General features: G+C 51.7%; 3 protein-coding genes across 3 annotated transcripts; 2 read left to right on the top strand and 1 right to left on the bottom strand.

Moving 5' to 3' along the window:
- Positions 1-705: 705 nt before the first annotated feature.
- Rpl7l1 (ribosomal protein L7 like 1) lies at positions 706-8,358 on the top strand. Its single transcript, XM_006990840.4, has 7 exons — positions 706-1,341; positions 2,182-2,290; positions 3,252-3,412; positions 4,261-4,398; positions 5,451-5,560; positions 5,723-5,942; positions 6,714-8,358. The coding sequence occupies exons 1-6, from the start codon at positions 1,301-1,303 to the stop codon at positions 5,929-5,931; spliced, it is 768 nt and encodes a 255-aa protein (XP_006990902.2). The 5' UTR covers positions 706-1,300; the 3' UTR covers positions 5,932-5,942; positions 6,714-8,358.
- Positions 8,359-9,433: 1,075 nt separating this feature from the next.
- On the bottom strand, positions 9,434-10,127 carry Pex39 (peroxisomal biogenesis factor 39). The gene has a single exon (XM_042265777.2). It carries the CDS (start codon positions 10,082-10,084, stop codon positions 9,758-9,760), a length of 327 nt encoding a protein of 108 aa, XP_042121711.2. The 5' UTR covers positions 10,085-10,127; the 3' UTR covers positions 9,434-9,757.
- A 13,112-nt stretch (positions 10,128-23,239) lies between these two features.
- On the top strand, positions 23,240-27,163 carry Ptcra (pre T cell antigen receptor alpha). The gene is made up of 3 exons (XM_076558550.1): positions 23,240-23,780; positions 25,881-25,925; positions 26,553-27,163. Exons 1-3 carry the CDS (start codon positions 23,426-23,428, stop codon positions 26,723-26,725), a joined length of 573 nt encoding a protein of 190 aa, XP_076414665.1. The 5' UTR covers positions 23,240-23,425; the 3' UTR covers positions 26,726-27,163.
- Positions 27,164-27,190: the final 27 nt, after the last annotated feature.

Below are 27,190 nucleotides of genomic sequence, written 5' to 3' on the forward strand. Positions count from 1 at the left end.
TACAAAGACACATGGTTAAGGAACTAAGGTGGCCTCAGGCCACCATCCGTGACAACACCGTGTTACTGACCCTTTTGACGTTCACGCTTGTTTTTGAGACAGGTCTTACTATGTAGAACTGGTTGGCCTTGGACTCACAGGGACCCACCTACCCCAGCCTCCTGAGTGCTGGGATTAAAGACAAGTGCCAACATGCCCAGCATCTTTTATTTTTATTTCCTGTGTGTGTATGTTTTGCCTGCATGTATGTCTGTGCCGCTGTGTGCCTGGTGAGGTCATCGGAGCCTTTGGAAATAGTTACACGTGGTTGGGAGGCACCGTGTGGGTGCTGGAAACTAAACCTGGGTCCTCCAACAGCCGAACCTCGCTAGCCCGTTACTCCCGTTTGGTATTCTTCTGGTAATGAGCGCCTGGCGATGGCATTAGCTTTCTGAGCGGGCTAGTTCCTTAGTGTGGGCCAAAATGATGCCCCAAGCCGCAGGAACCTAACAATTCCTTGCAGATCCTCACTGTAGTGAGGTGGTGTAGATGAGACACGGAGGAAATAAGAAAAGTCTTGTGTCCTCAAAGAGCACTCAAAAGGTGTAGGATAAAGTCTGTGGTGACGGCTGCCAGTGCGGTCCAATACTGCATCGTCCTGGACTACAGCATCAGTGAACGCGCTGTGCTAGACGCGTGGCCATGGGAGTCCACTCCGCGAGCCTTACACACGGGAGGCTGAGATGAAGAGGAGGAGCAGCGTCAGGGCTGGCTGCTCGCCGTCAGCGTGCTGACACCATCAGTCTCCCAGGGCGAGATTCCTCCACGGGTCCCGGGGAAAGGCTCGCACTCCGGCATGGGTGAGGGAGCCGAGGTGCAGAGGGAGGGGACGCAAAGGCTCAGAGCCCCAGACACCACCTTCTATTCCCCCAAAGCCTCCACAAATAATCCGCCCCGAGTGTGAGCACCAAGTCGGCCTCTCGAGCCTCCGTGGAGACAAAACACGAGTCCGTGCCGGAAGTGCAGGAGCATTGTGGGAAGCGTTTCCGGTTCACAGCCGAACGGCCGCCTTCCGGACACCGCAGCCTCACTGAAAAGGGCTGCATCTTGATGAATGCCATAGACTCTAGGAAGCTTGGAAGGGGCGCGAAGGCAGCTGGAGTCCTCTGGCTGGATCCAGGGCTAGCAAGACCATTTCCCGGAAGTTCACAGCCGCTAGGGGATCGCCGGCGGCCAGGGTCCTCCAGCGTGGGCGAGAGCGGCGTCTCTATGATCAAGGAGCCATCGAGCGGGCCTCTCTGTCCGCCCAGTCAGACTGCGCATGAGCAGTAGCGGTGGCCCCGGGAAGATGGCGGAGGACGGGTAAGTGCTGGGCCGCTGGGGCTCCCGAGCGGGCTGGGTATCCGACGCCATCCGGTCTGCTCCGGCTCCGGGGATGCCGCCGGGTGCCGTGGGGTGCGGAGAGGAGAAGCGGTGGGCACAGAGATGCGGTGGCTGGGGATTGCGCGGCGGCCGCCACCGAGGCTCGGGTGTCCGGGGAAACTCGGGTGCGCAGGGGGCGGCTGGGGAGAGCCGGGCTCGCCGGCCGGCCTGGGTGTGCATCTCACACTTAGGAAATCCAGGCCTGGGTGTGCATCTCACACTTAGGAAATCCAGGCCTGGGTGTGCATCTCACACTTAGGAAATCCAGGCCTGGGTGTGCATCTCACACTTAGGAAATCCAGGCCTGGGTGTGCATCTCACACTTAGGAAGTCCAGGCCTGGGTGTGCATCTCACACTTAGGAAGTCCAGGCCTGGGTGAGCATCTCACACTTAGGAAGTACACGCGTGCCGTGATCCGACGGCCTCCCGTCTCCCCCGTCCCTCCCTCTTCCTTCAAGTCTCGCCCCCACCCCACCCCGGCTGTAATTCTCCCTGGGGGATCTGAACCAGCCCAGACGGTCCCGGACGTCACCGTGGTTTCCTCGCTGTCGGTGCCTGTGGCAGGCCACGGGTGTGGAAGCCCTGCGGACCCGCACGATCCCCGGGACCAACGGTGTCCTTGTTTTCAAGGCCCTCGGGACGAATGAGCTTCACAGGTGGACTCCGGACGATCTGAAAAAGACTGACGTGTTCCTGGAAGAACAGGATCCTGACTCAGCTTGGAAAGCCATTGAATGTTCATTTAGTAATTTTCCTTGATGTCGATTTTTACTTATCAGGGAGAGAAAAAAGATCCCTTTGGTTCCGGAAAATCTCCTGAAAAAGAGGAAGGCGTATCAGGCTCTGAAAGCAACCCAGGCAAAGCAGGCCCTTTTGGCAAAGAGGGAGGTAATTCTGGGGAGCGGGCAGTGCGGGATAATGGGGTTTGGAGTCGATGCATTTTATTGAGCATGTGTTGAACCAGATTTGTTAGCAGACTCTCCCCGACCCCCCTTTGTTCCCCTAAACAGTGTAGTCCAGGTCTCCATTTAAGCAAAGATTTACCTAACATCTTTCTGTGAGCAAAATGCAGGAATAGCATGTAAGGGAAAAGTGAAGAGTTTCTAAATTCAAATTAAGTGGTGAAAAACCAGATTTGGCAGGAAAAAAATTTTTTTTTCCTCAGGCAGGGCCTCTCTATGTGTATCTCTGGCTGATTTGGAAATCCATGGAACCAGTCTGGCCTCAGACTAGCAGATCAGCCTGCCTTGACCTCCAGAGTGCTGGGATTAAATTGCTAACTGTGGCATACTAGTAGAATTCCAGCATTCTGAGAGGGCTTGGGGCAGGAGGGTGGAGAATTTTAAGGTCAGCTTGGGCTATATAATGAGAACTGTCTCAAACCAAAAGTATCCAACAATTTTTATATTTATTCTATTTGGAATGATGTGTATATGTGGACTGTGCACGGAGTATATACAAGTTTTTTGAGGACAGAAGAAAGACCTATTGTATTAAATGATGCCTAATACATTGTTTGGTATCATAAAGTAATTGTTACCAACATATAAATTAATTTACCACAAGCTTTTCTTCATAACATCTAAATTTTCTTACCTCTATCTTTGCTTGGGTTCCTCGTGTTTCCTTATATAATGGTAAAAGTTTTTTTGTGGAGCCAGGGAGCAGGTTTCTCTGTCCTGGAACTTTGTAGACCAGGCTAGCCTCACAGAAATCTGCCTGCCTTTACTAGACTCCCAGTGCTGGGATCAAAAGTGTGCGCTGCCACCACATGCAGCTAAAAGTGTTTCTTTTTCGTGGCTCCTGGGCTAATTGTGGAAGAGATGGTGATGCCTGTCTTCTGCCTTAGGGGAAAACAAAAGAATTCAGGTTTAAGCGACTGGAATCATTCGTACATGATTCCTGGCGGCAGCAGCGTGACAAGGTGCGTGTCCGGCGGCTAGAAGTGAAACCTCGTGCATTGGAAGTACCTGATAAACATTCCTTGGCCTTCGTTATACGCATGGAAAGGTAGGGTCCCAGTGTCTTCTCGGAGTCCCTGAGATGGGTGACCTGTTGGGTTCGCTTTAGATGTCTGTGTAGGGAGATAGGAGGTGAAGCCTAACCTGCTACAGCAAATTGTGCCGGTGCTGTTAGGACACCAGGTGGAATAAGGTCTGTCTGATGCAGACTCTCAGGTGAAGTCGGGATTGTTCGGGGATACTCTTTCTAAAACAGGAACAGCAACTTGACACGAGACACAAAAGTAGGCAGAGTCCAGGCGTGGTGGCACGTGCCTTTAATCCCAGCGCTGAATCAGAGAAACAAAAGACATGAAGGGTTCAGTGTTGCTCGGGCACATGTCCTGGTGAAGGGTTTGACAATACAGGATAAACAGTGCTAGGAAGCCGTGTCCATACTTAGCAGGATTTTGTATTTGTTCCCATCAAATACAGCTGTGTGCTTCTTGATATAAAACCTCTGAGATTTAAGTATTTACAGCTCTGCCCTCTTTGAACCTTCCTGCCGCTGCCCATAATCTCTTTCCTGGATTTGGATTTCCCTGCTTCTGAGGTCAGCCTCAGGTCTGCTCTAGAGGCGACAGTCAAAAAGAACTCTGAACGTGTTCCTTGCTCTTATACCCACCCATTGAAGTGATCAGCTTCCTTAGACAGACATACAATACTGTAGCCCACCCACCCTCCTGCCCTGCCATGCTAGCCCGCCATTCAGAGACTGTCCTGTAGTATCCAGGAATTGTTCCACATAATCTGCCTTCCAAGGTGGATTCTGTGTATCTAGTAAATAGTCGTGTGTCTCAGAATTGCCAGACAGACTAGCACAGACTGGAGTCAGACACTGTCGACTGTTCTCTTCAGGACAGAAGGAGTGAGTCTGTTGGTCCAGAAGACCATAGCAAAACTTGGCCTGAAGAAGTTGTTCAGTGGTGTCTTTGTCCATGTCACCCCTCAGAGTGTGAAAATGCTGCGCACAGTGGAGCCTTACGTGACCTGGGGGTGAGTGTAGTTCTCCATGTGAACTAATTTCCGTGACTTTGAGTGTTATGACACATGGGGTATTGTTCTCTGAGACTGGTGTTGTGTTGTGCATTTTGCTTTGGCCTGTCACCAGAAAGAGACCCTTGGGGTATGAGGAAGGAGGCCCAGTGATGCTGCTGACGGTCCCAGCAGAACCATTTCAGGGCGAATGCAGTTGTGGATTCAGACTAAGTGGAATGAGTGACAGATCAACACCTGAAGCCAGAGTGCTGGCGGTGCCCGTGTGTCAGTGTGGACTTGGCTGAGTGGTGGCCCGCACCTGTTGTCCCAGACCTTGGAGAGCTGAGACAGGGAGGTTGCTCTGGACTCCGGGTCAGCCTGGGCTATCCTGTGAGACTCTTTCTCAAACCAAATTTAGAACTGAGCGTGGTGCCTCAGGCTCAGAATCCTATGCACCAAAGACGGAGACAGGAGGATTGCCGCAAGTTTGAGGCCAGCATAGGCTACAAGAATAAGACCTGGTCTCAAAGAAACATCCTAATGTCTAATTGTGTGCTCAGGCCTGCTCTGGGGTTTTCAGTTGGCTGGTGGGTTGGTTTGCTTTTAGCTTACTTGAGTCAAAGTACTGCTGGACAACCAAGCTCACTTCAGACTCACTGCAGCCCAGGATCCTCCAGCCTCAGCCTCTCGGGTTCTAGCGTGACAGGCATGAGCCACTGTGCCTGGTATCCACCCCCGTTTTTCATCCTTCCTGTCAATTATTTCTCCCGAAAATCCAGCTAAAATGTGACTTGTTCACTCCCTGGTTGTGGGAAGTTGGGGTGGGAGGCCGTTTTTGTTTTGGTTTTTCGAGACAGAGTTTCTCTGTGTAGCTTTGCGCCTTTCCTGGAACTCGCTCTGTAGGCCAGGCTGGCCTCAAACTCACAGAGATCCGCCTGGCTCTGCCTCCTGAGTGCTGGGATTAAAGGCGTGTGCCACCACCACCTGGGAGGGAGGGCCCTTAAAATCCTCTCAGCCAGCTGCAGAACTGAGGCCAGTGTAATGCAGGATGCTGTGTTTGCCTTACATAGATTTCCAAATTTGAAGTCTGTCCGGGAACTCATCTTGAAACGTGGCCAAGCAAGGATTAACAATAAGACTGTCGCTCTGACCGACAACACAGTGATTGAGGAGCACCTGGGTGAGTGCGGCTGTGGGGGCAGCTGGGTGGAAAGCCAGGTGTTGGCAGCTGGGGTTTGGGGTCCAGGGCGTATATATCATTGGGCCCTGCAGTCCTAGCTGCCATGTGAGCACTCCTGTACTCTGGCTAGATGAGGGACAAGGAACCATGTCTCTCTTCCAGGGAGATTTGGTGTCATTTGCCTGGAAGACCTCATCCATGAAATCGCCTTCCCGGGCGAGCATTTCCAGGAGATCTCCTCATTCTTGTGCCCTTTCCACCTCTCCGTGGCCCGGCATGCTACCAAGAACAGAGTGGGGTTCCTCAAGGAGATGGGTTCTCCTGGCTATCGGGGTGAACGCATCAATCAGCTCATCCGCCAGCTGAACTAGACTGGGACCAGGTGAGGCTGTGCTGCAGACTGCTCGTGCGCTCACTCTCTCCCTCCCTCTTCTCTCTCCCCCCCCCCCCCCCCGTGTGTGTGTGTGTGTGTGTGTGTGTGTACACACGTGTACACAGCACAGTGCTCATGTGGCGGTCAGGGACAGCTTGGGGTGGAGGTTGGTTCTCTCCTCCCATATTGGTTCCAAGGATCAAAGCTGAGTAGTTCGGTCTTGGTAGCAAAACCGTCTTTGTAACTGAGCCATCTTGTCAGCCCCTGGCCTGACTTTTCATGGGCCATGCTTGTCCGTTTTAAGTCCCTCTGTGAGCTGGAGGTGTAGTTAGTGGTCGAGAACTAACTACAATTGCAAGTTCTTAGTCCCTGGCCTTGCTAGAAGAGAAGTTCTTCCTGGGTGTGCTGGACTTGAGAGTCCTGTTAAGATGGGAACAAGCATGTTGACCTGTGGAAGGGTCAACGCCTGATGAGGACATGAGGCTGTCCCTGTGAGGTTACAGGCCTGAAAACATGTGTGTTGCTGTGGACATTTAGTCTGCAGTGAGGAGGAATCCCATCATAAAGGACTAGTTGGCTGTGGACATTTAGTCTGCAGTGAGGAGGAATCCCATCATAAAGGACTGTGTTGCTGTGGACATTTAGCCTGCAGTGGAGGAATCCCACCATAAAGGACCAGTTGGCTGTGGTGGGGAGGGGACCCCACCCCGGGTGCCGTGTGTCTGTCGCTGCTGTTGCTCTCGGTCCTGTTGTTTTGATGCAGCTGTTTTCCTCCCTTAGGGTTCCCAAAGACGCGGTGCACTGGAAGAGTGCTTTTGTATCTCAGATGACCGAGTATCTTCAGAGAAGATGATTTCTGCCTTCACACTGGAAGGAAGAGGCTGGGAGAAAGACTCGGGTCCGAGCATTGTGAACCTCACCACAACCCAGTTCCATGGAAAGTGGCTGCCCTGCTTCGTCCTGCCTGGTGTCTTGGTGTTTAATGTTGGGTGGGCACAAAGTCCAAACACCCTTCCCACCGCTTCAAGACTAAAGCAATGGACCAGACCAGGGCCATACTTGAGTTTGGAAGAAAAGAGTCTTGGTTTTTACTTTGTATTCTATTGTTGTCAATGCAGGTGGCTTTTTTTATTTGTTTGTTTAGGACAGGGTCTCACTGTGTACAATCCTGGCTGGCTTTAAACTCCATAGCAATCCTCCTGCCTCATCCTCCTAGGTGCTAAGATTACAGGTGTGTGCACCCCCAGCCTGGGAACTTACTCCTCAGACATGAAATGTGGTTAGGAAGTGACGAAAGCAGTGTGCGGTCTTGTGCTGTGAGGCCATGGTGTGACCTCGGTGTCAGCTGTGGTCAGGCTTGCCTATCCTGAGTCGGTGTGGTGCCGTTTGAACCCTGACCAATCCAGTGTTTAAGATGGGGTTGTCTACGCTAGGAAGACACATGCCTCAAACCATACACACACTGCCATTGTGCTCAGAACTCCAAGGTGCCTCTTACGTGAGGACAGCCTGCTTTTATGAGCATTGATCTAGCATTCTGTGCTAGAAGAGACTAAAGTGAGAAACTGGGCCTTGTGTTACACCCCCTTAATCCCAGTGCTTGGGAGACAGGCAGCAGAGATCCTGAGTTTCCTGCTCCACAGAGTTCCAGGACACCCAGAGCCACACACAGAAACGACTCAAAAATGTATCCGGGAATTGCCCATTAAATTTCACCCTGGCTTTCACGATGGCCTTGGGAATTCCCCTATCAGCCTTTCCTTAAAACCCGCACCAGGTGGTGGCGCACACCTCTAATCCCAGCACTCGGGGAGGCAGAGACAAGTGGATCTCTGAGTTTGAGGCCAGCCTGGTGAGATCCATGACAGGCACCAAAACTACACAGAGAAACCCTGTCTCAAAAAACACACACACACCAGGGGTCCACTTTCTTAACTGTTGTTTTCCCTTGAGATTTCCTGTAACCTTGGCTCCCTGTGAAAATGAGTTAGAAATAATGACAAGAGCCAAAGCCGTGTGCTGGTAGCACTTAATTCCAGCACTCGGGAGGCAGAGATGGGCAGATCTCTGAATTCATTCCTGCCTGGTGTACAGAGCAAGTTCCAGGACAGCTAGGGATACATGGTGAGACCCTGTCTCAAGGGGGGGAAAGGAAAGAAAAGTTTAACAGTGCCTCGGAACATGCCAGTTACAAGGTCAGTGGATTCCAGAATCTTCCAGGGGTCAGTAACTGCTGTTGTAGAGCATTGGGAGATGAGGTAACCAAAAATGCCTTGCAGTGTCAGAGTGCTTCCCTAATAAGTGTGAGGCCCTTTAAGATAAGGGGCATGGCTTGCATTTCTGGCCTGAAAAGTGGAGCTCCTGGATGTCAGAATTTAAAACCACTTGTAAAATAATTGTAAGTAAAAGACTATTTTTAGATGTATTGTGTGTGTGATTCTGTACCATGAGTGTGGCCCAGAGCAGCCAGAAAATGTGTGGTGCCCTAGAGCTGGAGTTAAGGGCAAAATGAAAGCTGGAAGGTCTGGAAGCGACGCCAGGTCCTCTGCAAAGCAGCAAGGGCTTTTAACGTCTCCAACCCAAAGTTAAAGTGTATTTAGAGCCTTGGGCGAATGTGCTTGCCAAGTGGATGGGTCTTCATGAGTTCAAAGCTACCTTGATCTACACACACATTTCAGGGCAGCCAGGGTGACATGGAGAGAGTTTGAGGCCAGCCTGGGCTACAGGCTGAGTTCCAGGAAAGGCTCCGAAACTACACGGGAGAAATCCTGTGTCACAAGGAAAAAAACCACGTGATATCCCTTCTAACTTAACACGTCCCAAGCAAGTTGTAGGACTCTAAATTGCCCAGTCTATTTTAGTCATTAAACTACATGGGTAGACCTAAGGCTGCTGACACTGCCATTCGGGTCTTAGTTTTAGAGAGTGCAGTGAGCCACTGGACCTGTTGGAAAGACTGCTTGGGAGCCTGGTGTGGTGGCGCAAGCCTTTAATCCCAGCACTCGGGAGGCAGAGGCCGGCGTCTCTTGAGTTCAAGGCCAGGCGGGAGTATGTAAAGAGACCAGGTCTTAAACAAGATTTCAGGGAGCCCAAGCATAGCTCGGTGACTAAGACCTGCTCAGCCCGCCCCAGCCCCCCATCTGACACCGCGCACTCAGTTACACACAGTCTTAGCATCGACGCTGTAATTCCCAGCACTCTTCTGTTCCAGCTGTGGAGATGGCTCCGTAGCTAAGGCACCAGCTGCTGAGCCACAGCTTGGTTCTGCGACCTGCATCGTGGGAGGAGTTGGTTCCAAGAGCCAGGACTTCTCGGGTTTTACTGCCGCTCAGCTTTTAATGAAACGGGCCAGGCGGTAGTGGCCCCCACTGTTAATCCGGGCACTCAGAGGAGGCCAGCCTGGACGGCCAGAGCTACAGAGGACGTCTGTCTTAAAGATCTCACTAGCTGCATCATTCCAGAACCGACTTCTATCATCAAACCCAAACAACTGCAAAATCAGAAATGACCCGGCTCTCGGTTTACTTTATCAGTATCATTAGAAGGTGGCCCTGGAGGTTACTGCCCCAAGTGAAACAGACCGCAGGTGGTACAATAGGCTTTTTCAATTACACGGACGGACTAGAACACGGTATGCAGTTGAAATTCAGCGTCCAAACCCAAAATTCCTGGGCAACGTTGAGTCTCCTGGAAGACCGGGTCCGGTTGAGACAGGTCAGCGCAGATGCAGAAAGATGAGTAAGGGTGGCAGCTGTCCAGACTCTCTCAGGTTCTTGCAGGACCCAGTCCGGTCCTCCGGATCTCGGCTGTAAAAGCCCTCGAGCTCAGGAATCTGCTGGGCCTCGGCCGAGCTGGGCCGCTGGGCTGACCCGGGCCGGTTCCCCGACGGTCGGGGACTGCGTGCGCGCGTCTAGGGCGGCGGTGCGGGCCGATGCGGCCGAGCCCGCGTCCTCCCAGGGCTTGGGCCTCCGCGGGAGCAGCGACGCCGTGGGCTCGCCGTGGGTCGCAGTGATGTGGCGTTTCTCCAGACCCGGGAGCTCCTGGCCCTTCTGGACCAGCTGCAGGAGCTGCGCCAGGGTCACCGAAGCCGGAACCGGCTCGGCAGACGCCAGGGCTCCGCCCGGACTGTCCACACGGCCCCGCACCTCCATTTCCCGCCACCAGTCCACCCCCGGGACCCGACCGCGAGCACTTCCGGGCGGTGTGGGAGCAACCACCTTCGCGGGAAGGGGAGGGGAAACCTCGGACCGTACCAAACGGTGTAGCCCGGGTTAGACCGCCAGAACACCAGCTCTTCAGGCTGAAGCTGCAGGCTCCGTTAATCCCCAGCTCTCATCCCACAATGTGGGATGTGCTTAGAAGAAATTATAAAAGAAAAAAAAGTGATGGACGAGTCAAAAAGTAGAGTTTTATGCCCTCTGGGACAAGTGTGCCGAAGCAGAGCTGCAAACACACACTTCCCTTCCTCACGTGCAGACGCGCGCACAGGCTGCAGCAGGACCGCTGAGTGTCTTTGTCCTGGAGACCCAGCCTCGCTCTGTGGTCCAGGCGAGCTCGAGCACTCTCTTCACATCTGTTTGTTAACTGTGTACTAAGCATCAAGTCCCAGGGGGGGGGGGGTGTTTGTTTTTGCCGCTGTTTGGGTGTTTTGTTGCCTGTTTTGGCTTTGAGACAAGGGCTCTCGCCATCTCCCACGGTGTCTGCTGAGCTATATATACCTCCTGGCTCCGATTTTCGGGTTTCTGAAGTTATCAAAGCTAGCCTGAACAGAAGGCAGTGACCCATGCCTGTAATACCATATGCTAGGGCCGTGGAGCCAGCCTGGGCTACATACTGAAAGAGGTAAATAAGAGTAAACAGCTTAATCTGGCACACCCCAGAAATCAGTAAGTAATGCGTAATTGGTGTAATTTACAAAGGACCCAGCGTGTCTACCCTCACTGTGAACAACCCCATGAAACTCACTAAGTGAAAAACAAAACAGGGGTGAGGGCCCGGCAGGTAGGATGCAGCTTATCCCCAGCCCGGGTTTGTTTTCAAGTCTTATGTAGCCAAAGCTGGCCTTGAACTCCCGATACAGTCTTGATTTTTTTTTTAATGTGTGTGTGTGTGGGGGGGGGGGTGAGTGTGCCACGGCGCTGCCCCTTGTGGCTGGTCGCGGCCCGCGGAGCAGCGTGCTGATTAAAAGGAATCATACATAGCCATGGTTACCTTTTTAGAGCTTTATTGGGGGGAGGGGGAGAGAAACAGAGAGAGAGAGAGAGAGAGAGAGAGAGAGAGAGAGAGAGAGAGAGAGAGAGAGAGAGAGAGGAGAGAGAAGGGGGGAGGGAGGGAGAAGAGCCGACAGGAGGAAGGAGCGGAGAGGAGAGGGGACAGAGAGCCCACAGAGGACCCACCCGCTTTTTAGGCTGGGAAGCCAGCGAAGGCTGATGACGTAATTAAGGATCAAATCCTTAACTGAGGACACACAGTGTACATGCATACAGAGGTAGATATCAGGACTCTTCTAGATCATTCTGCCATCTTATTTAATGAAGTAGAACCTCCCAATCAAACCTCGAGTTTGCTGGTACGGCTGGCCTCTTTGGCCTGCTTGCTCTGGGGAGCCCCTGTGTCTCAGTCAGGGTTCCTATCACTCTGACCAAACAACATGACCAAAACACAGGTTTGTTCAGCTCGCACTTCCACATTGCTCTTCATCACTGAAGGAAGTCGGGACAGGAACTCACACAGGGCAGGATCCCGGAGGCAGGCGCTGATGCAGAGGCCATGGAGGGAGCTGCTTACTGGCTTGCTTCCCCTGGCCTGCTCAGCCTGTTTTCTTATAGAACCCAGGGCCGCCTGTCCAGGGACGGAACCACCATTGATCACTAATTAAGAAAATGCCTCACAGTTGGATCTCACGGAGGCAGTTCCTCAGCTGAGGCTCCGTCCTCTGACGACTCTAGCTTCTGTCAAGTTGACACACAACCTTGATGGAGAGCCTGTGCTCAATGCCAAGGGCTGGCCCACAGGTCCCTGGCCCGGAGACACCACAACCTGCCAGGGACAAACGTCATGGGAGTAAGGGCTTACGACAACATTCTCTCCATGTAGTCCTCACATAAATAACATGGTGTGGCACATGGTGATGTGATGTCCATGTTACCTGCCAGGTGGAATAAGGAGTCCGTGAATGATAGAGACTTTCGAGTGTATTTGGTCCAAGCCTGGGTCCAGTTCCCACCTTGGCACTGTGAAACTTTGGGGCAATTCTTTTATTTATCTCAGCTGCAGGCTTTCTGTCACCCAATTGCCCTGTTTCCAAGATACCCCTGCTGGTTAGCTAGGATCCCAAGGGCTGCTTGATGAAGGCCATTATTTTTTAATTTTTCCTTTTATTTTCGTTTTATGTGCATCTGTCTGTGCACCACATGCATGCAGTGCCCTCAAAAGCCAGAAGAGGGCGACAGAGTCCTTGGTTGTTAGCCATCCTGTGGGTGCTGGGACTTGAACTCTGGTCTTCAGGAAGAAGATGCTCTTACCCACTGAGCCATCTTTCCAGCCCTGAGGGCCATTGTTAAGGGTCCTCAGTGACCTCTCCTGTGGCCCCTACAGGCCTTCTTTCCATCCTGCTTTACCCAACTTCTTGGACCCAACACCTTCACCTGGTTCAGTAGGCTCCCTTGCCTTTTGGCTTCGGGGTCTGACAAGGAGGTAGGAGAGAGCGGCCGGAGGAAGAGAAGGCCAGCAACACGTTTCTTTGTTTCCCCTTTTCCGGAGGATCACATTGGCGGCAGCCCCTCCACACCGCTCTGATTTGAGGGCCCTGACACCGTTCCCAATGTACACATGACTCCCTCATGTGTACACTGCCTCTGGGAATTCCCTTGACCTTGTCCACATCTGTCACATCTGTCAGTGGACTCTGCTAAAACCTCCTTAGGTTTTCCAGTGTCTTGTGTCACTTTCGTCTTTCCTCACCAACACTAGACGTGGTTCCTCCAGGGCAGACCTGAGACAGGGCATGGGGGGGGGGTGGCGGGGTTAGGGTTGGACCTCTCACGTTTCAGAAGGGGACAAGCATGTGACTGATGATCTCATTCTTTGTAAGGAAAGAGGGGACAGGTGATGGGATTGATTCTGCATGGCCACGCTGCTTGTTCTGTTGTTGGTGGGGGGGCGCACAAGGGGTCCTTAACATCTGCCGGCATGTGAGGATGCACCCGGGGCATCTTGATGGCAGCTGGGGATGTCACCCTGGCTGAAGGCTGGCCTTGAGATGTCACTCTAAGATCACCAAGTTCCAGTACTGAGTAAATGCTCAGCCCTTCCAGGAGCCGCCCACCCCCCTTCTCTTTAGAGGATCTCATTTTATAGCCCAGGATGCCTTGAACTTGCCAACTTCCCACCTAAGTCTCCAGGTCTGGGATGCTGGCAGGAACTCCCACACCTGGCCTCCCAGCTCTCATTTGCAAAAGTAAGAAAGGAAGTTAGTGAGGGCGGGGGCAGGCCCCGAGAAGGGTCAGAGACTTCACATGTCTATATCCACATAGCTGCATCTGTGTCCTAGATCTAGATAGATATGCTGCACAGTGGCAAAAACGAGACCCTACTCCAACAATGTGGGAAGTAAGAACTAACTCTGGGTATAAGTTGTCCTCTCACTTCCACACATGCGTTGTCATATGTAATACACACATACATACACACATACATGCACACATACACACATATACACACATACATGCACACATATACACACATACATGCACACATATACATACACACATACATACCCTCATATACACACATACATGCACACATATACATACATACACTCATACACACATACATGCACACACACATACACGCACATACAAACATAAATGCACACACACACACACACACACAGATAAACTCAGAAGGAGCCGTAGTTGACTTGACAGAGCGTTAGCGTGCATGAAGCTGAGTTCCACTCCCACCACCACCTAAATCAGGCACAGTGGTGTCTTCCTGTAATTCCAGCGCTTGGGAGATGGAGGCAGAGGGTCAAAAGCTCAAGTTAAAGGAGACTGGGCTCCATGAGACCCTGTCTCCGAGGGTCGGGGGAGAACACAGGACCCTTGGAATGTTAGGTTATCCAAGTTCATTTCATGGATGCCCAGCCAAGATTTGGGATTTAATATGTTGGCTCAGCCCCTGGGAAGGGCACTAGTAGTCTGTTGTTTGGTTAATTAAAGCTGTAAAGATTTAATAGCAGCCCACAGTTAAGAAACTTGAAATGCTAGAACTGCCCTGGCACCCTGGAGAAGGAATCAGAATTTTTTGGTGATGAGAATGGTGGACTGGGCGGACTTTAGTCCTAGCCACACATTGAAAGGGTCCAGAAAACATTCCCCTAAGTCATCAAGAAATGTAGGGGTGAGCCACATGTGGCGGCTCCTGTTTGTGATCCTAGGTTGAGACAGGAGAATGGTAGTCTAAGGCCAGCCTGGACTACATAGCAAGATGTCTCAAGGGGGGTCGATGGAGGGAGGGAGGGAGGAGGGGGAGGGATGAGCCTGAAGAGATGGCTCAGAGGTAAAGCATCTGCCCAGCAAGCATGAGGACTGAGTCTGAATCCCTAGAATCCTCCTAAAAGCTGGGTGTGGCAGGATGTGTCCAGATTCCTGGTGACCCTAGGCAAGATAGGAGGTGGAAACAGGCGAATCACGGAAGCTTGTGGAGCCAGCTTGGAGCAACAAAGAGAGACCCTGTCTCAAACAAGGTGGAAGGTGAGGGTGGACACCTGGAGTTGTCCCGACTCCATATATGTTCTGTGCAAGCAGGAACCCTCACTCACACACATATGTGCACACATGTACACACATTCGTCATATGTGTAACAGGCAATGTACATCACACAGAGGAAGAAGAGGGAAGGGGAGGCTATCAGCATCCTGGCCTTGCTCAGAAGACGAGTCAGGTCAGCAGCACTGGACTCCCTGGTCTGAACAAAGTTAACGTCATCTTGGCCATGTAGAAGCCAAAGACAGGTAGAGGGTCCGCCTAGCACAGCTGAGCCCCTTCCTGGCTTGCTAGATTAAATACCCTCGGGGATGTAGCTTGGTTTTCCTCAGCCTGGGTTCCTCAGCTGGAAACAGGCAGCTAAGGCCCTGGGCAGGGGTTGTCAGCTGTCTGGGTCTCATTGCCAACCTGCAAGTGACAGGCTTATGCTGGTGTGCCCTGGGCGAAGATCTTGAAAGCAGCGAGACTTTGGGGCCAGGGAGAGCTGGGGCCTCAGGAGAGAGAAACAGATGTGAGGACAGGCGGGGAAGCCAGTCCAAGAGGGAGGCAGGAGCTGGGTGTGTGTGGGGGGTGCAGTCACCAAACCAGCCCACCTTTCTGTCCCCTGAAGGCGTCCCCAGGGGCCTCTCCCATCTGCACTGTGGTCACAGGGCCCCGGCAGCACTCCCCGCCCCCCAGGCTGGAGAAGGCAGAGGCAGAGTCGTTAGGGACACCTGCCACCCATCCTCCCAGGGGGAAGCCACCACGGCTGCACCTGGGCACAGCAGGGCCTGGGAACGCGGTGGAACGTGGTGGAACCCAAGCACCCAAGGCCAGCACCTGCGCAGGCCCAGGAGAGGGCAGGTGAGCGGCCGCTCCAACTGCCCTTGCGGGCGGCACAATGGCACACGTCGGGTGAGGCTGGCACAGAGAAAGAGGAGGAAGAAATAAAGCTCTGCACAGAACAGACACCAGCGTGTGATAAGGAGCCCTCAAGCGTCGGGAAGTGCTATTCTGCGAGTAATTTGGGGCAATTAATTAGTTCTTTGCAAAACCTGTGTGCTTTACACAGCCAAAATCACCTCCTATCAGGGAGAGAAGGTGGAGTGGGTGAGATTGAACTAAGCGCTCTCAAAAGAAGACAGTCGTTTTTGGTTTTGTTTTCCTTGCGTTTTTTTGAGGCAGGGTCTCAGGCTGCAGTCACGCCTGGCCTGGAACCCTCAGGCATACTGGGGGAGCACAAACTCCCACCCTGTGCTCAGCTCCAGTGGAAAGCAGAATTGAGAAGATATCAATTCTCTAGCAGGGGAGGGCTTTCTGGGTTTAAAATCTATTTACTGGTCCCTAAAAAAACAAACAAACAAACAAAAATACTACAGATTTGAGAAAAGTGGGCAGGAAAAACCAAAAAAAAAAAAAAACTGCCAAAAAAAAAAAAAAGAAAGAAAGAAAACAGTGGGCAGGCAATGCCAGCATTCTGGAGCCCGTGGATCAGAGTTCAAGGCTGGTGTGGGACCCTTTTTTCTTCTTTTCTCTTTCTCTTCCTTTGCTTTCTTTTTCTCTTCCTTCCTTTCTTTCTTTTTTAAACAGGGTTTCTCTCTCTGTGTAACAGTCCTGCCTGTCCTGGAATTCACTCTGTAGACCAGGCTGATCTCAAACTCACAGAGATCCGCCTGCCTCTGCCTTCTGAATGCTGGGATTAAAGGCGTGCGCCACCACATCCTGACAAAAGGCCTTTTCTAAATAGATAAGGCCTTTATGCTCCATGTTACCAACCATTAGGAAAATGGAACAAAATTATTCTAACAGGACACCAGCCCTTAGGTCCGCAGACCTAGCACAGCTGGGGTCTCCATGATGGAAGAGCCATGGTAAATTCAGCATGTAGACAGCACCACCTGCCAAGATGAAAACAAAGGCCTGCTCCATCCAAGTCCACACTTCTGGGAAAGTCTCCAATGGACTAACCTTGCTTTTTGGCTTCTGTAGTTCCTCTTCTGGCTACTTGTGCTTGTTAACTGAAGTATGTCAACCCAGAACATGTTTTTTTTTTTTTGTGCTTAAAAGCTCACGCTGAGAAAGGCTCACCATTACACCGGGATCCCCAACACTCAGTATAGGCGCTGGCCGGCTAATAAAGACTTTCTATTGCCTAAACCCATGTCCGAGCAGTCTTCTCTGGTGAATACCCCACCACACTGTAATTAGATATCCCTCGTGCCCACCCACTTAGGATAGCCATCTAGACCTAGGAAATCAGCTGCTCATGGCTGCAAGAACCTGTAATCCCAGCACTTGGGCGGTTTGAAGCAAGAGGATGGAGAGTTGGAGCCATCTTGGGCATTACCTTGAAACCCTGTCTCAAAAACATAAAAGAGAAAAAGAACAGCTGGACAGATGGCTCAGTTGCTAAGAGCATTTGCTACTCTTCTGGAGGACCAGAATTTGTTTTTTGATTGCTGGTTTTTGAGACAGGGTTTCGTGAATCTCAAATTCTCTTTGTACCTTGAACTTGACGCTTCTGCCTCCACCTCAGAGCTGTGACTACCAGCACACCACCTTACCTGGTTTATGCAGCTGGGGATCAAACCTAGGGTGCTGTGGGATGTCTTTCTGTACTCTGTGAATATGTGTTGCCCTGATTGGTTGATTAATAAAGCTGTTTGGCCAATGGCGAGGCAGAATAAGGTTAGGCGGGACATTCGAACTGAAGAGAAGAAAGAAGACTGAGAGGAGACACCAGCCCACCACCCAATGAGCAGTAAGCCCACCACCCAATGAGCAGACCCGTAACGCCACGGCCACGTGGCAACATATAGATTAATAGAAATGGGTTGAGTTAAGTTATGAGTTAGCTAGCAAGAATCCTGACCCATAGTCATACAGTTTGTAAATAATATAAGCCTCTGTGTGTTTACTTGGGACCAAGTGGCTTTGAGGTGTGGGTGGGAGAGATTTCATCCGACCATGGGGCCGAATAGGGCTTACGCATGGCAGGCAAGCACTTTACCAGCCTCCTGCTCAGACTCTATGAGGCCATTGGGGGCAACACAGCAAGACTCCATGTCAAAAAGTAACCAGAGCCAGGCATGGGGGCTGCAAGCATTTAATCCTCGGCAGGCAGAGGCAGGCAGATCTCTGTGAGTTCAAGGCCAGCCTGCTCTATGGAGCTCCAGGCCAGCCAAAGCTACACAGTGAAACCCTGTCTCAAAAACAAAACAATACAGTGCTGCCCGCAACCTTGGCCAGAGACGTTTCTTCTTCTGCAGCAGCAGCAGCTAATACAGAGACTCTGGGCTGGCTCAGGTGAGCAACTGTTGAGTGCTCAGCTCCAAATGGGACATCTCCATCACCACCACCCTCACCCCACCCCGCCAGGCTCCAGAAACATCATGTGGAGAAGGAGCTGGGAAGAGTAAGAACCGAAGCATGGGGAGAAGCCCTGTGAAACGCTCTCTTCTAGACAACAGAGGGCTTTGGTGCTCATGAACTCACTGCGGCTGTGCCAGTTTGCATACAGTTCTGACAAGATCAGTCAGCGGTCCAGCAACTAACCGGACTCCCGGGTTAGAAAAAAAGGGAGAAGTCATAAAGATTATAGGAGGAGAGCTGGGGCATGTGCAGGGGAGAGGGAGGGAGAATTAGGGGTGGATCCAGGGGTGGAATTGCCAATGAATGAATATATATATTAGATGTATTTATTTATTTATTATGTATACGTATATATTATGTATAGATGGTTGTGAGCCACCATGTGGTTGCTGGGAATTAAACTCAGGACCTCTGGAAGAGCAGTCAGTGCTCTTAACCTCTGAGCCATCTCTCCAGCCCCATGAATAAATATATTAAAGAAATAACCCAGCACTTGGGAGGTGGAGGCAGGTGGACCATTCTTGGCTACATAGCAAACTCAAGGCCATCTGGACTACATGGGACCCTACCTCAAAAGAACAAAAATGGTGGCTGGAGAGACGGCTTAGCGGTTAAGAGCACATGCTGCTCTTGCAGAGGTCCTGAGTGTGGTTCCCAGCGCCTACGTCAGGCGACTCCCAATCCTCTGTAACTCCAGCTCCAGAGATCCAGTGCCTTAGACAGACACATGGACATAATTAAAACAGTGTGTGACTCTGTGTGTGTGTGTGTGTGTGTGTGTGTGTGTGTGTGTGTGTGAGAGAGAGAGAGAGAGAGAGAGAGAGAGAGAGAGAGAGAAAGAGAGAGAGAGAGAGAGTCAGGTCGCTCTATGTAGCCCTGGCTGTCCTGGAACTCACCTTGTATTCAAACTCACAGAGATCTGCCAGTCTCTGTCTCCCTTAGGCATCAGGCACATACTTGGCACATAGACATCTATACAGGCAAAATACCCACACACATAAAAAATAATAATAATAAAAAAGTTCAACCTTGGCTGTGCCAGCTGTGACCTTGGGCAGGCCACTCAGTCTCCCTGAGGCTCAGTTGCCTCGTCTGTGAGTTGAAGCAGCTGGAGGATGACATAAAGGGCTATATGTGGAGGTCCCACCATGCACCTGGGGTGGGCACCCAGCTCCTGGGATGGGAGTGGCACCTGAGTTCCCTGACAGCCCTCCTCCCCGGAGAGTCTGAGAACTAGGGGCTGGTAGGGAAACGGCTCAGCTCGTGGCAGAGCAGCTGACGTACAGCTGGGCCTGTGGCCTGGGAGGGAGTCTGGGGAGCCTCCTCCCCCAGCCCACACCTCAGGGCTGGAGCTGGATCATGCCTCTTCTCGAGTGGGCCATGGCTAGGACATGGTTGCTGCTTTTCCTGGCTCTCAGGGGTCAGACTCTGCCCACAGGTAAGTCCCTCTTGCCTCCCTCTTGGCTGCCACTGAGCCATCCCCTGGTACCAGCTGAGCCTCTCAATGATGCTGGGATCCATGGCCACCTGGTTCTGAGGCCTCATGTCCTCCTCCAAATGGAGTGTCAGCAGGGCCTGCTGTCCTTCTAGGAAGCATAGAGAAGTGAAAGCATCCTTGGTCTGGTGGTGTAGGCCTGTAGCTCCAGCTAGTCAGGAGGCTGAGACAGGGGAATCCAAGTCAAGGGTAAAAGGAGAACTATGGGTATGTATAGCTCAGGGTAGAGCATTTGCCTCGCTGTCATGCGTGAGGCCTAGGTTCAGTCCCAGAACTGAATCATATAAGAGAAAAAGAGCAAGCTGGATGGTATCCCATAGAAGTTGGAGACATGGAGCCAGGGCTGTGTTGTGTGATGTGGGGTGATGCACTGTGGGCAACATTGTGAGCTCCTGGGCTGTCCTTCCTGCCCTCCGAGTACCCTCTTCCAACAGGGACCAGGGTGTCTCAACTTCACCTTCCAGCTCAGGTGAGGTCCCGAGGTGTCGGCAACTTCCCAAGAGTTTAGCCAAGGATCAAGACGAGAGTTCCAGTCCATCTGAAGCATGGACATATATGGTGGGGAGGCCTTGGACTTTTGAGTCAGGGAGTCTACTTGATCTAAATTTACTCCTAGTGTGTCGTGGGGACTTCCTTGATTGGTAGAAGATACAGCAGGAGGCCTGAGCTCTGGGAAGGAAATACGTGGGGTATGGAGGGAAAACTGGGAGGCTTCACAGTGGAGGTGGAAGCTGATTCGGTTGAGGAGGCTGAGGGTCCTGGGGCTCACTCCTGGCCTTCTCTTGTCCCATTGTTTTCAGGGCTTTAGGAATATTAATATAAAAAGTATTTCCAAAGCTTACCTAGCAAAGCCTTATATTAGCTATACTCTTCACAAAGATTCTCTTGGGCCATTACATTGTCGGGACATTTTCATCTCAGTCAACTAAGGGGACTGAGTCGGGGACCAACCTCAGCCCTGTCTAGGGCTTGATCCCTGTGTCACAGGACAAAACTTCAGGCACTTTTCAAGGCAAAGCAGACTATGAGACCCGGGGTCACAGAGGCTCAGATGCTGGCTGCGTGTCTGCTCGGGCCTCGGCCTGTCATTTGGCCCCTAACACCTTCAACTCACCTTCCACAAACTCTCTGGCACCCTGGGGCGTTTCTTTACCTTGGCCACACAGAGTTCATAGTGTGAATTTATTTTCAGTTGTTAATATTTGAGATTCTATTTATAATTTTAAAAATCCTATTTAAAAAATAACCTTTAATTGTGTCCTGAATGGGTCATCTTTACTGAAAGACTAAGAGGAGAGTGAGATGGCTCCGTGTGCAAAGGCATTCCCTGCCAGCCTGACAGCCCGAGTTCAAGCCCAAGTTCAAGCCCTGAGACTTCCATTGTGGAAGCATAGTACAGAACTGATTCCCCAAGTTGTAGTCTGGTCTCCACAGACACATGCCCCCCCTACAAACACATACACACACACACACACACACACACACACAGAGAGAGAGAGAGAGAGAGAGAGAGAGAGTAAATTATTTTTTAAAGTTTTATTTATTTATTATGTATACGGTGTTCTGCCTGCATGTATGCCTGCAGGCCAGAAAGGGCACCAGATCTCATTACAGACGGTTGTGAGCCACCATGTGGTTGCTGGGAATTGAACCTGGGGCCTCTGAAAGAATAGCCAGTGCTCCTAACCGCTGAGCCATCTCTCCAGCCCAGTAAGTGTTTTTTAAAAAGAGGAAAAAGGAAGTCGGGCAGTAGTGGCACACTCCTTTAATCCCAGCACTCGGAGGCAGAGGCAGGCAGATCTCTATGAGTTCAAAGCCAGCCTGGTCTACAGAGCAAGTTCCAGGACAGGCTCCAAAACTACACAGAGAAACCCTGTCTCAAAAAACAACAACAACTACAACAACAACAAAAAACAAAATAAAACAAAAAAACAATAATAAGAAAAGGGGGGACTAGAGAGATCTCAGTGGTTAAGAGCCTGGCTGCTCTTCCAGAGGACCTGGGTTTCATTCCTGGCACCCACGTGGTGGCTCACAACCATCTGTGATCAGACCCCTATCATCCCAGGGAATCTGATGCCCACTTCTGGCCTGTCCAAATACCTCATGCACATGGTATACAGACATACTTGCAATCAAAACACTCATACATAATAAAATAAAAATAAGCCGGGCGGTGGTGGCACACGCCTTTAATCCCAGCACTCGGGAGGCAGAGCCAGGCGGATCTCTGTGAGTTCGAGGCCAGCCTGGGCTACCAAGTGAGTCCCAGGAAAGGCGCAAAGCTACACAGAGAAACCCTGTCTCAAAAAAAAAAAAACAAAAAAAAAAATAAAAATAAAAATAAAAATAAAATCTAAAAAAAATAGAATAAGACTACATGCTGGGGGTGTGACTCTGTTGACAGAGTTTAATTCCCTGCACCTCATTAATCCCCTGCACACATCATGGTATTCATATGCCTGCAATCCCAGGACTCTGGAGGCAGAGACAGGAGGATCCAGAGTTCAAAGTGGTCCTTGACTCCATTGGGAGTTTGAGGCCAGCCTGGGCTACATAGTAAGACGTCTGAAAAGCAAACCAAAATAAAGTAAAAAGGATCCGATTTGACTAGGGTAAAAGTCAACCATTTACTAACCTCCATTACTCCAGCGCATTCCTGTATGTCAACTGATAGATAGTCCATCCTCCCATCCCACCGTGGTGCTGGGGACCAAACTCAGGGCTTCGTGTGTTAAAGACAAGCACCCTGCCTCTGAGCTTCCTCTCTTCCTCCTTTTATTTTAGTTCACATTAATTTGTAAATTTCACATGTGCATGCCTGTGTGGGGCAGGAGTGTGGCCGTCAGAGGACAACTTTCAGGAGTCAGGTCTTTTTTTCTTCCACCATGAGGGATCCTGGGATTGAACTCAGATTTGGCAACATGTTTACTCAGTGAGGCATCACGTCAGCTTCCACCTCCCTCTGACACCTCATGACACCTTCCGCTGTATGACATGAGGCAGAGAGCTAAGCCTCACCCCTACCCCTGCCTCAGCCTCCCACGTTCTGGGTTACAGACACGGACAACCACACCACACTGAGGTCGTCTTTCCAAGGGAAGGCCCAGGTATACTGAAGCTCCCTCTGCTCTCACTCCAGGCCCTGCCTCCCCAGAGGCAGCACAGCTTGGTGCTGAAGCACTTGTTTGGGAAGCAGATATCTTTCCCACAGGACGGAGTTCCTCGAAAGGCCTGCCAATGGTTTCCTCATGTTATATACCCAGCACCTGGCCTAGGCGGGGCTCAGGAAGGATGGATGGGTAGACATTAGGAAGAACGGTGAGGGTGGATGGATGCGTGGCTCCAAGGGCTGTGGAGACGGCTCAGTGAACACGAGGACCTGAGTTCGAATTCTCAGCAGCCACGTGACTGATGGTGCATGGCTCTTAGGCACGCCTGCAATCCCAGCACTGTGGACAGCAGAGACAGGAGGGTCATGGGGCTCGTGGATGCAGGCCTAGCTCCAGGAGCAGTGAGAGAACCTAGCCTAAGGGAATAGGTGACATGTGATAGAACAGGTCAGCTAATGTCCTCCTCGGGCCTCCATGTGTAAAACACACATACACCACACACACACATACACCACACACACACACATACACCACACACACACACCACACATAAACATACACACACACATACACACACACACACACACACACACACACACACACACACACACACACACGAAGGGACACGAAATGAGTAGATTCAGGAAGGGAAGGGGTAGACTGAAGAATACGATGATGAACAGTAATGGTATGGAGGGCAGCGTGAGACAACAGAACCCGGAACTCCAACCTTCAGGAAAGTTCCCGTCTGGTGGCACGCGCCGATGGAGCCAGCACAGACACCCTCCTCTCTTGCAGGCACGGCCGCCATCCCCTTTCCTTCTCTGGCTCCACCCATCACTCTGCTGGTGAACGGGAGGCAGCAGACGCTGGTGGTCTGCCTGGTCCTCGATGCGGCACCCCCTGGCCTGGACAGCCCCATCTGGTTCTCAGCGGGCAACGGCAGTGCACTGGACGCCTTCACCTACGGGCCCTCCCCAGCACCGGACGGCACCTGGACTAGCCTGGCCCAGCTTGCCTTGCCTTCTGAAGAACTGGAAGCCTGGGGGTCCTTGGTCTGCCACGCCAGGCCTGGGGCTGGGGGCCAGGGCCAGAGCACGCTCCCCCTCCAGCTGTCAGGTGGGGATGCAGCCTGGGGTTCGGTCCCTTTCCATACCCTGGAGTCAGAATGTGCTGGGGAGGGGAGGGAGGCGCCAGGCACCAGGCATGAAGGACGTGTAAGGGGAGACCCTGGCTCCCAGGAGAGGGGTTTTGAGGCCGTGAGTCCTGGGACTGACAGCTGTGATATGAGGCTCAGGTTTGCCCTTCAGCCTGTGTCCCAGCGTTTGGGAAACGGAGAGACAGGAGGATCAAGGCTATCCTTGACAAGTGAGTTCAAGGCCTGTTTGGGTCACATGAAGCTCTGTTTCAAAACCAAAATTAGCCAGGCGGTGGTGGCTCATGCCTTTACTCGGGAGGCAGAGGCAGGTGGATCTTTGTGAGTTCGAGGCCAGCCTGGTCTACAGAGCGAGATCCAGGACAGGCTCCAAAACTACACAGAGAAACCCTGTCTCAAAAAAACAAGAAACAAACAAACAAACAAACAAAAAACAAACAAACAACCCCCCCCCAAAAAAGAACAAAACAAAAGCAAATCCAGGCTCTGATGTGTGATTGCTAAGAGATATTAATAATTTTTAATGGATTATTCATAAGTGCATATATCATATGTTTTATATATAATCTATATAAACAGTTCATATATACATAAACAAATCCTGTAAGACCAAACAATAATTAAAGAATAAACCCCTATCACTGGGCAGTGGTGGTGCATACCTTTAATCCCAGCACTTGGGTGGTAGAGGCAGGCAGATCTTTGTGAGATTGAGGCCAGCCTGGTCTATTGAGTAAGTTCAAGGCCAGCCAGGGCTACAGAGTGAGTTCCAGGAAAGCCAGGGCTGCACAGAGAAACCCTGTCTCGAAAAAACAAAAAACAAAAAACAAAAAACAAAAAAAACAAAGAAGAAACTCATCACTTTTACCAAGTTTATTCTATGCCAAGCACTGTCCTAAGTGCTGCTTCATTTCAAAGTTTGTAAAGATTATTATTTTGAAGTGTGTGTGTGTGTGTGTGTGTGTGTGTGGTATGTGGTGTGTGAGTGCATGTGTTGACACAACTAGACACTGGATCTTCACCACCATCCACCCCCACCCCCTTCCCCCACCCTCCTCACCCTCCCCCCACCCCCCAGGAGCTGGAGTTACAGGCACTTACCAGCCTCCTGACAAACAAGGAGGTTGGGAACGAACCCTGGTCTTCTGGGAAAGTAAGACGCACTTTCTTGTTTAGTTTCAGTTTGTTTGTTTTTTGAAACAGGGTTTTCTTTTCTTTCTTTCTTTCTTTCTTTCTTTCTTTCTTTCTTTCTTTCTTTCTTTCTTTCTTTCTTTCTTTCTTTTCCTTTCCTGGAACTCACTTGGTAGCCCAGGGTGGCCTCGAACTCACAGATATCTGACTGGCTCTGCCTCCCAAGTGCTGGGGTTAAAGGCATGCGCCACCACCGCCTGGCTCTTCTTTTTTTTTTTAAAGACACAGTTTCTCTGTGTAGCCCTGGCTTTCCTGGAGCTCGCTCTGTAGACCAGGCTGGCCTCAAACTCACAGGGATCCCCCTGCCTCTGCCTCACTAGTACTGGGATTAAAGGTGTGCGCCACCACTGCCGGGCTTTTTAATGAGGGTACTGGATTCCAGCTCAAGAAAGTGTTTACCAACTAAGCCACCTCCTAAGCCAAGCAGACTACGCTGGCCAAGGGTCTGCCGGTCCCCACCTCCCCAGCGCCGGACTATAAATATGGGCCACGTGCTCTGTTTCTGTTTTTCTTTCTTGTTCTTTGTTTCCTGTGTTTGTGTTACCAGCACTGTCATGATGGGGCCATTTGGGTCACCTCAGTTTTATTACCTCCCAAAGAGGGTAGCTTCCTGAAAAAATGCCCTGCCTTCCAGCAAGAGCTGTAAGAGAATGGGCTCCCTGTGGGAAGGGACTGAGGTGCCTCTTAGGGGACAGGACTGTCAGGCAGGGAGGCGAGCAGGGCTGGCTTCTCAGGACTTGCCAACAAGCGGGCTCCGAGTTTCCACATATGTCCCTATGCCCCCCTGCAGGTCGGCTAGGGCCAGACCTAGGCCTGGCCTGTGAGGGGCCCACCCGTCCCATGGTACTCACCTCTTTCTTCTTGGCTCACAGGGGACGCTTCCACAGCCAGGACCTGCTCTCAGGAACCTCTTAGGGGTGAGTCAGGTGGTGGGGTAGCATGGTGGTTGGGAACAAGAGTCTGAGTACCTGTACCTGGCAGGTGGCATGGTTGGGAACAAGAGTCTGAGTACCTGTACCTGGCAGGTGGCCTTCAGTTCTAATTTGACCGTGGGTCTCCTGGGGTTGCAGCTGGCTGACTGAGGAGTTTCTAGTTAAGGGATTGCTTTGCTAAGGGCTAGCCTGGGCTTCCCTGGGATACGGTGGGGTTTTCAGATACCATGCTAATTCCTGGACCCTGTGGAGCAGCACAGATGAGCGCCAACACGTGGAGCCTGATGGGTAGGGGTGGCTGGTGGGCTCCGGATGAGAGCTTGTGCATTATTGAACTCCCTGAGGTGGTGAGGAGGGCACTGGGCTAGTAATCACAACCCTGTTTCCTGCCCAGATATTCTGAGCAATTTACTCTTTACATTAGATGCTCCTTCCCGAATGCCTGCCTCCCTTGCCAAATAAAATAAAATGAGGGATTATCACCAGTAGAGACTAAGGTCAGCCACCGGGAAGGAATGAATGTCCCTGGAGGAGGAGACAGATGGAGAATGGCCCTCCCTGTCCCTTGGGCGCTCTGGGCTCCTGGGGACTCCTCCACTCGTTCCTCTGCAGGGACACCGGGTCAGTTCCTGCAGCTGAGCGCCCTGCGACTGCTTCTCTTCAAGCTGCTTCTGTCCGATGTGCTTCTGACCTGCAGCCGCCTCTGTGTGCTGGCTGGCCAGCACCCACTGCCGCCACCCCCACGCGGGTCCCTGCGTCCCACCCACCGAATTTGGACATGGTAATGAGAGACACAAGCCTTGGTCTTATCCAACCCTCTGGGGTTCTTTGCTGAGCCACATCAAGATGGCGACACTGGACACTCCTGCCGCCTGCAGCGGGGACACAAACCCTGGCTGCGAGGAGGCCGGCTGGGCCCGCAGCTCGGGACTGCCCACTTCGTGTTCCTTACTCAAGTTGTGGAACTTTTTTTTTTTTTTTTTCCTGTATGTGGTCGGCCTCTTCCTGTAAATGGGGCTTTCTGGGACTGGGCTCTGCCTCCCTCACAGCCTGAGGTTGTTCTGGAAGGCAAAGGACTGTGTCTCTTCCATCAGCCGGGTAGGAGGGTGAGCATGTGCCCCGGTGTGTAATCAGGCACAATACAGAAGAGCTTAGATGACACAAACACATTGCAAAGCTTTTCATCTGTGTGCCCGGGGGAGATGGTGTGCCAGATACAGAGGAAGCAGAGATCTGGGAGGGCTCCCTGG

This window comes from Peromyscus maniculatus, chromosome 21, assembly GCF_049852395.1.
Source record: "Peromyscus maniculatus bairdii isolate BWxNUB_F1_BW_parent chromosome 21, HU_Pman_BW_mat_3.1, whole genome shotgun sequence".
Classification (NCBI taxonomy): domain Eukaryota; kingdom Metazoa; phylum Chordata; class Mammalia; order Rodentia; family Cricetidae; genus Peromyscus; species Peromyscus maniculatus.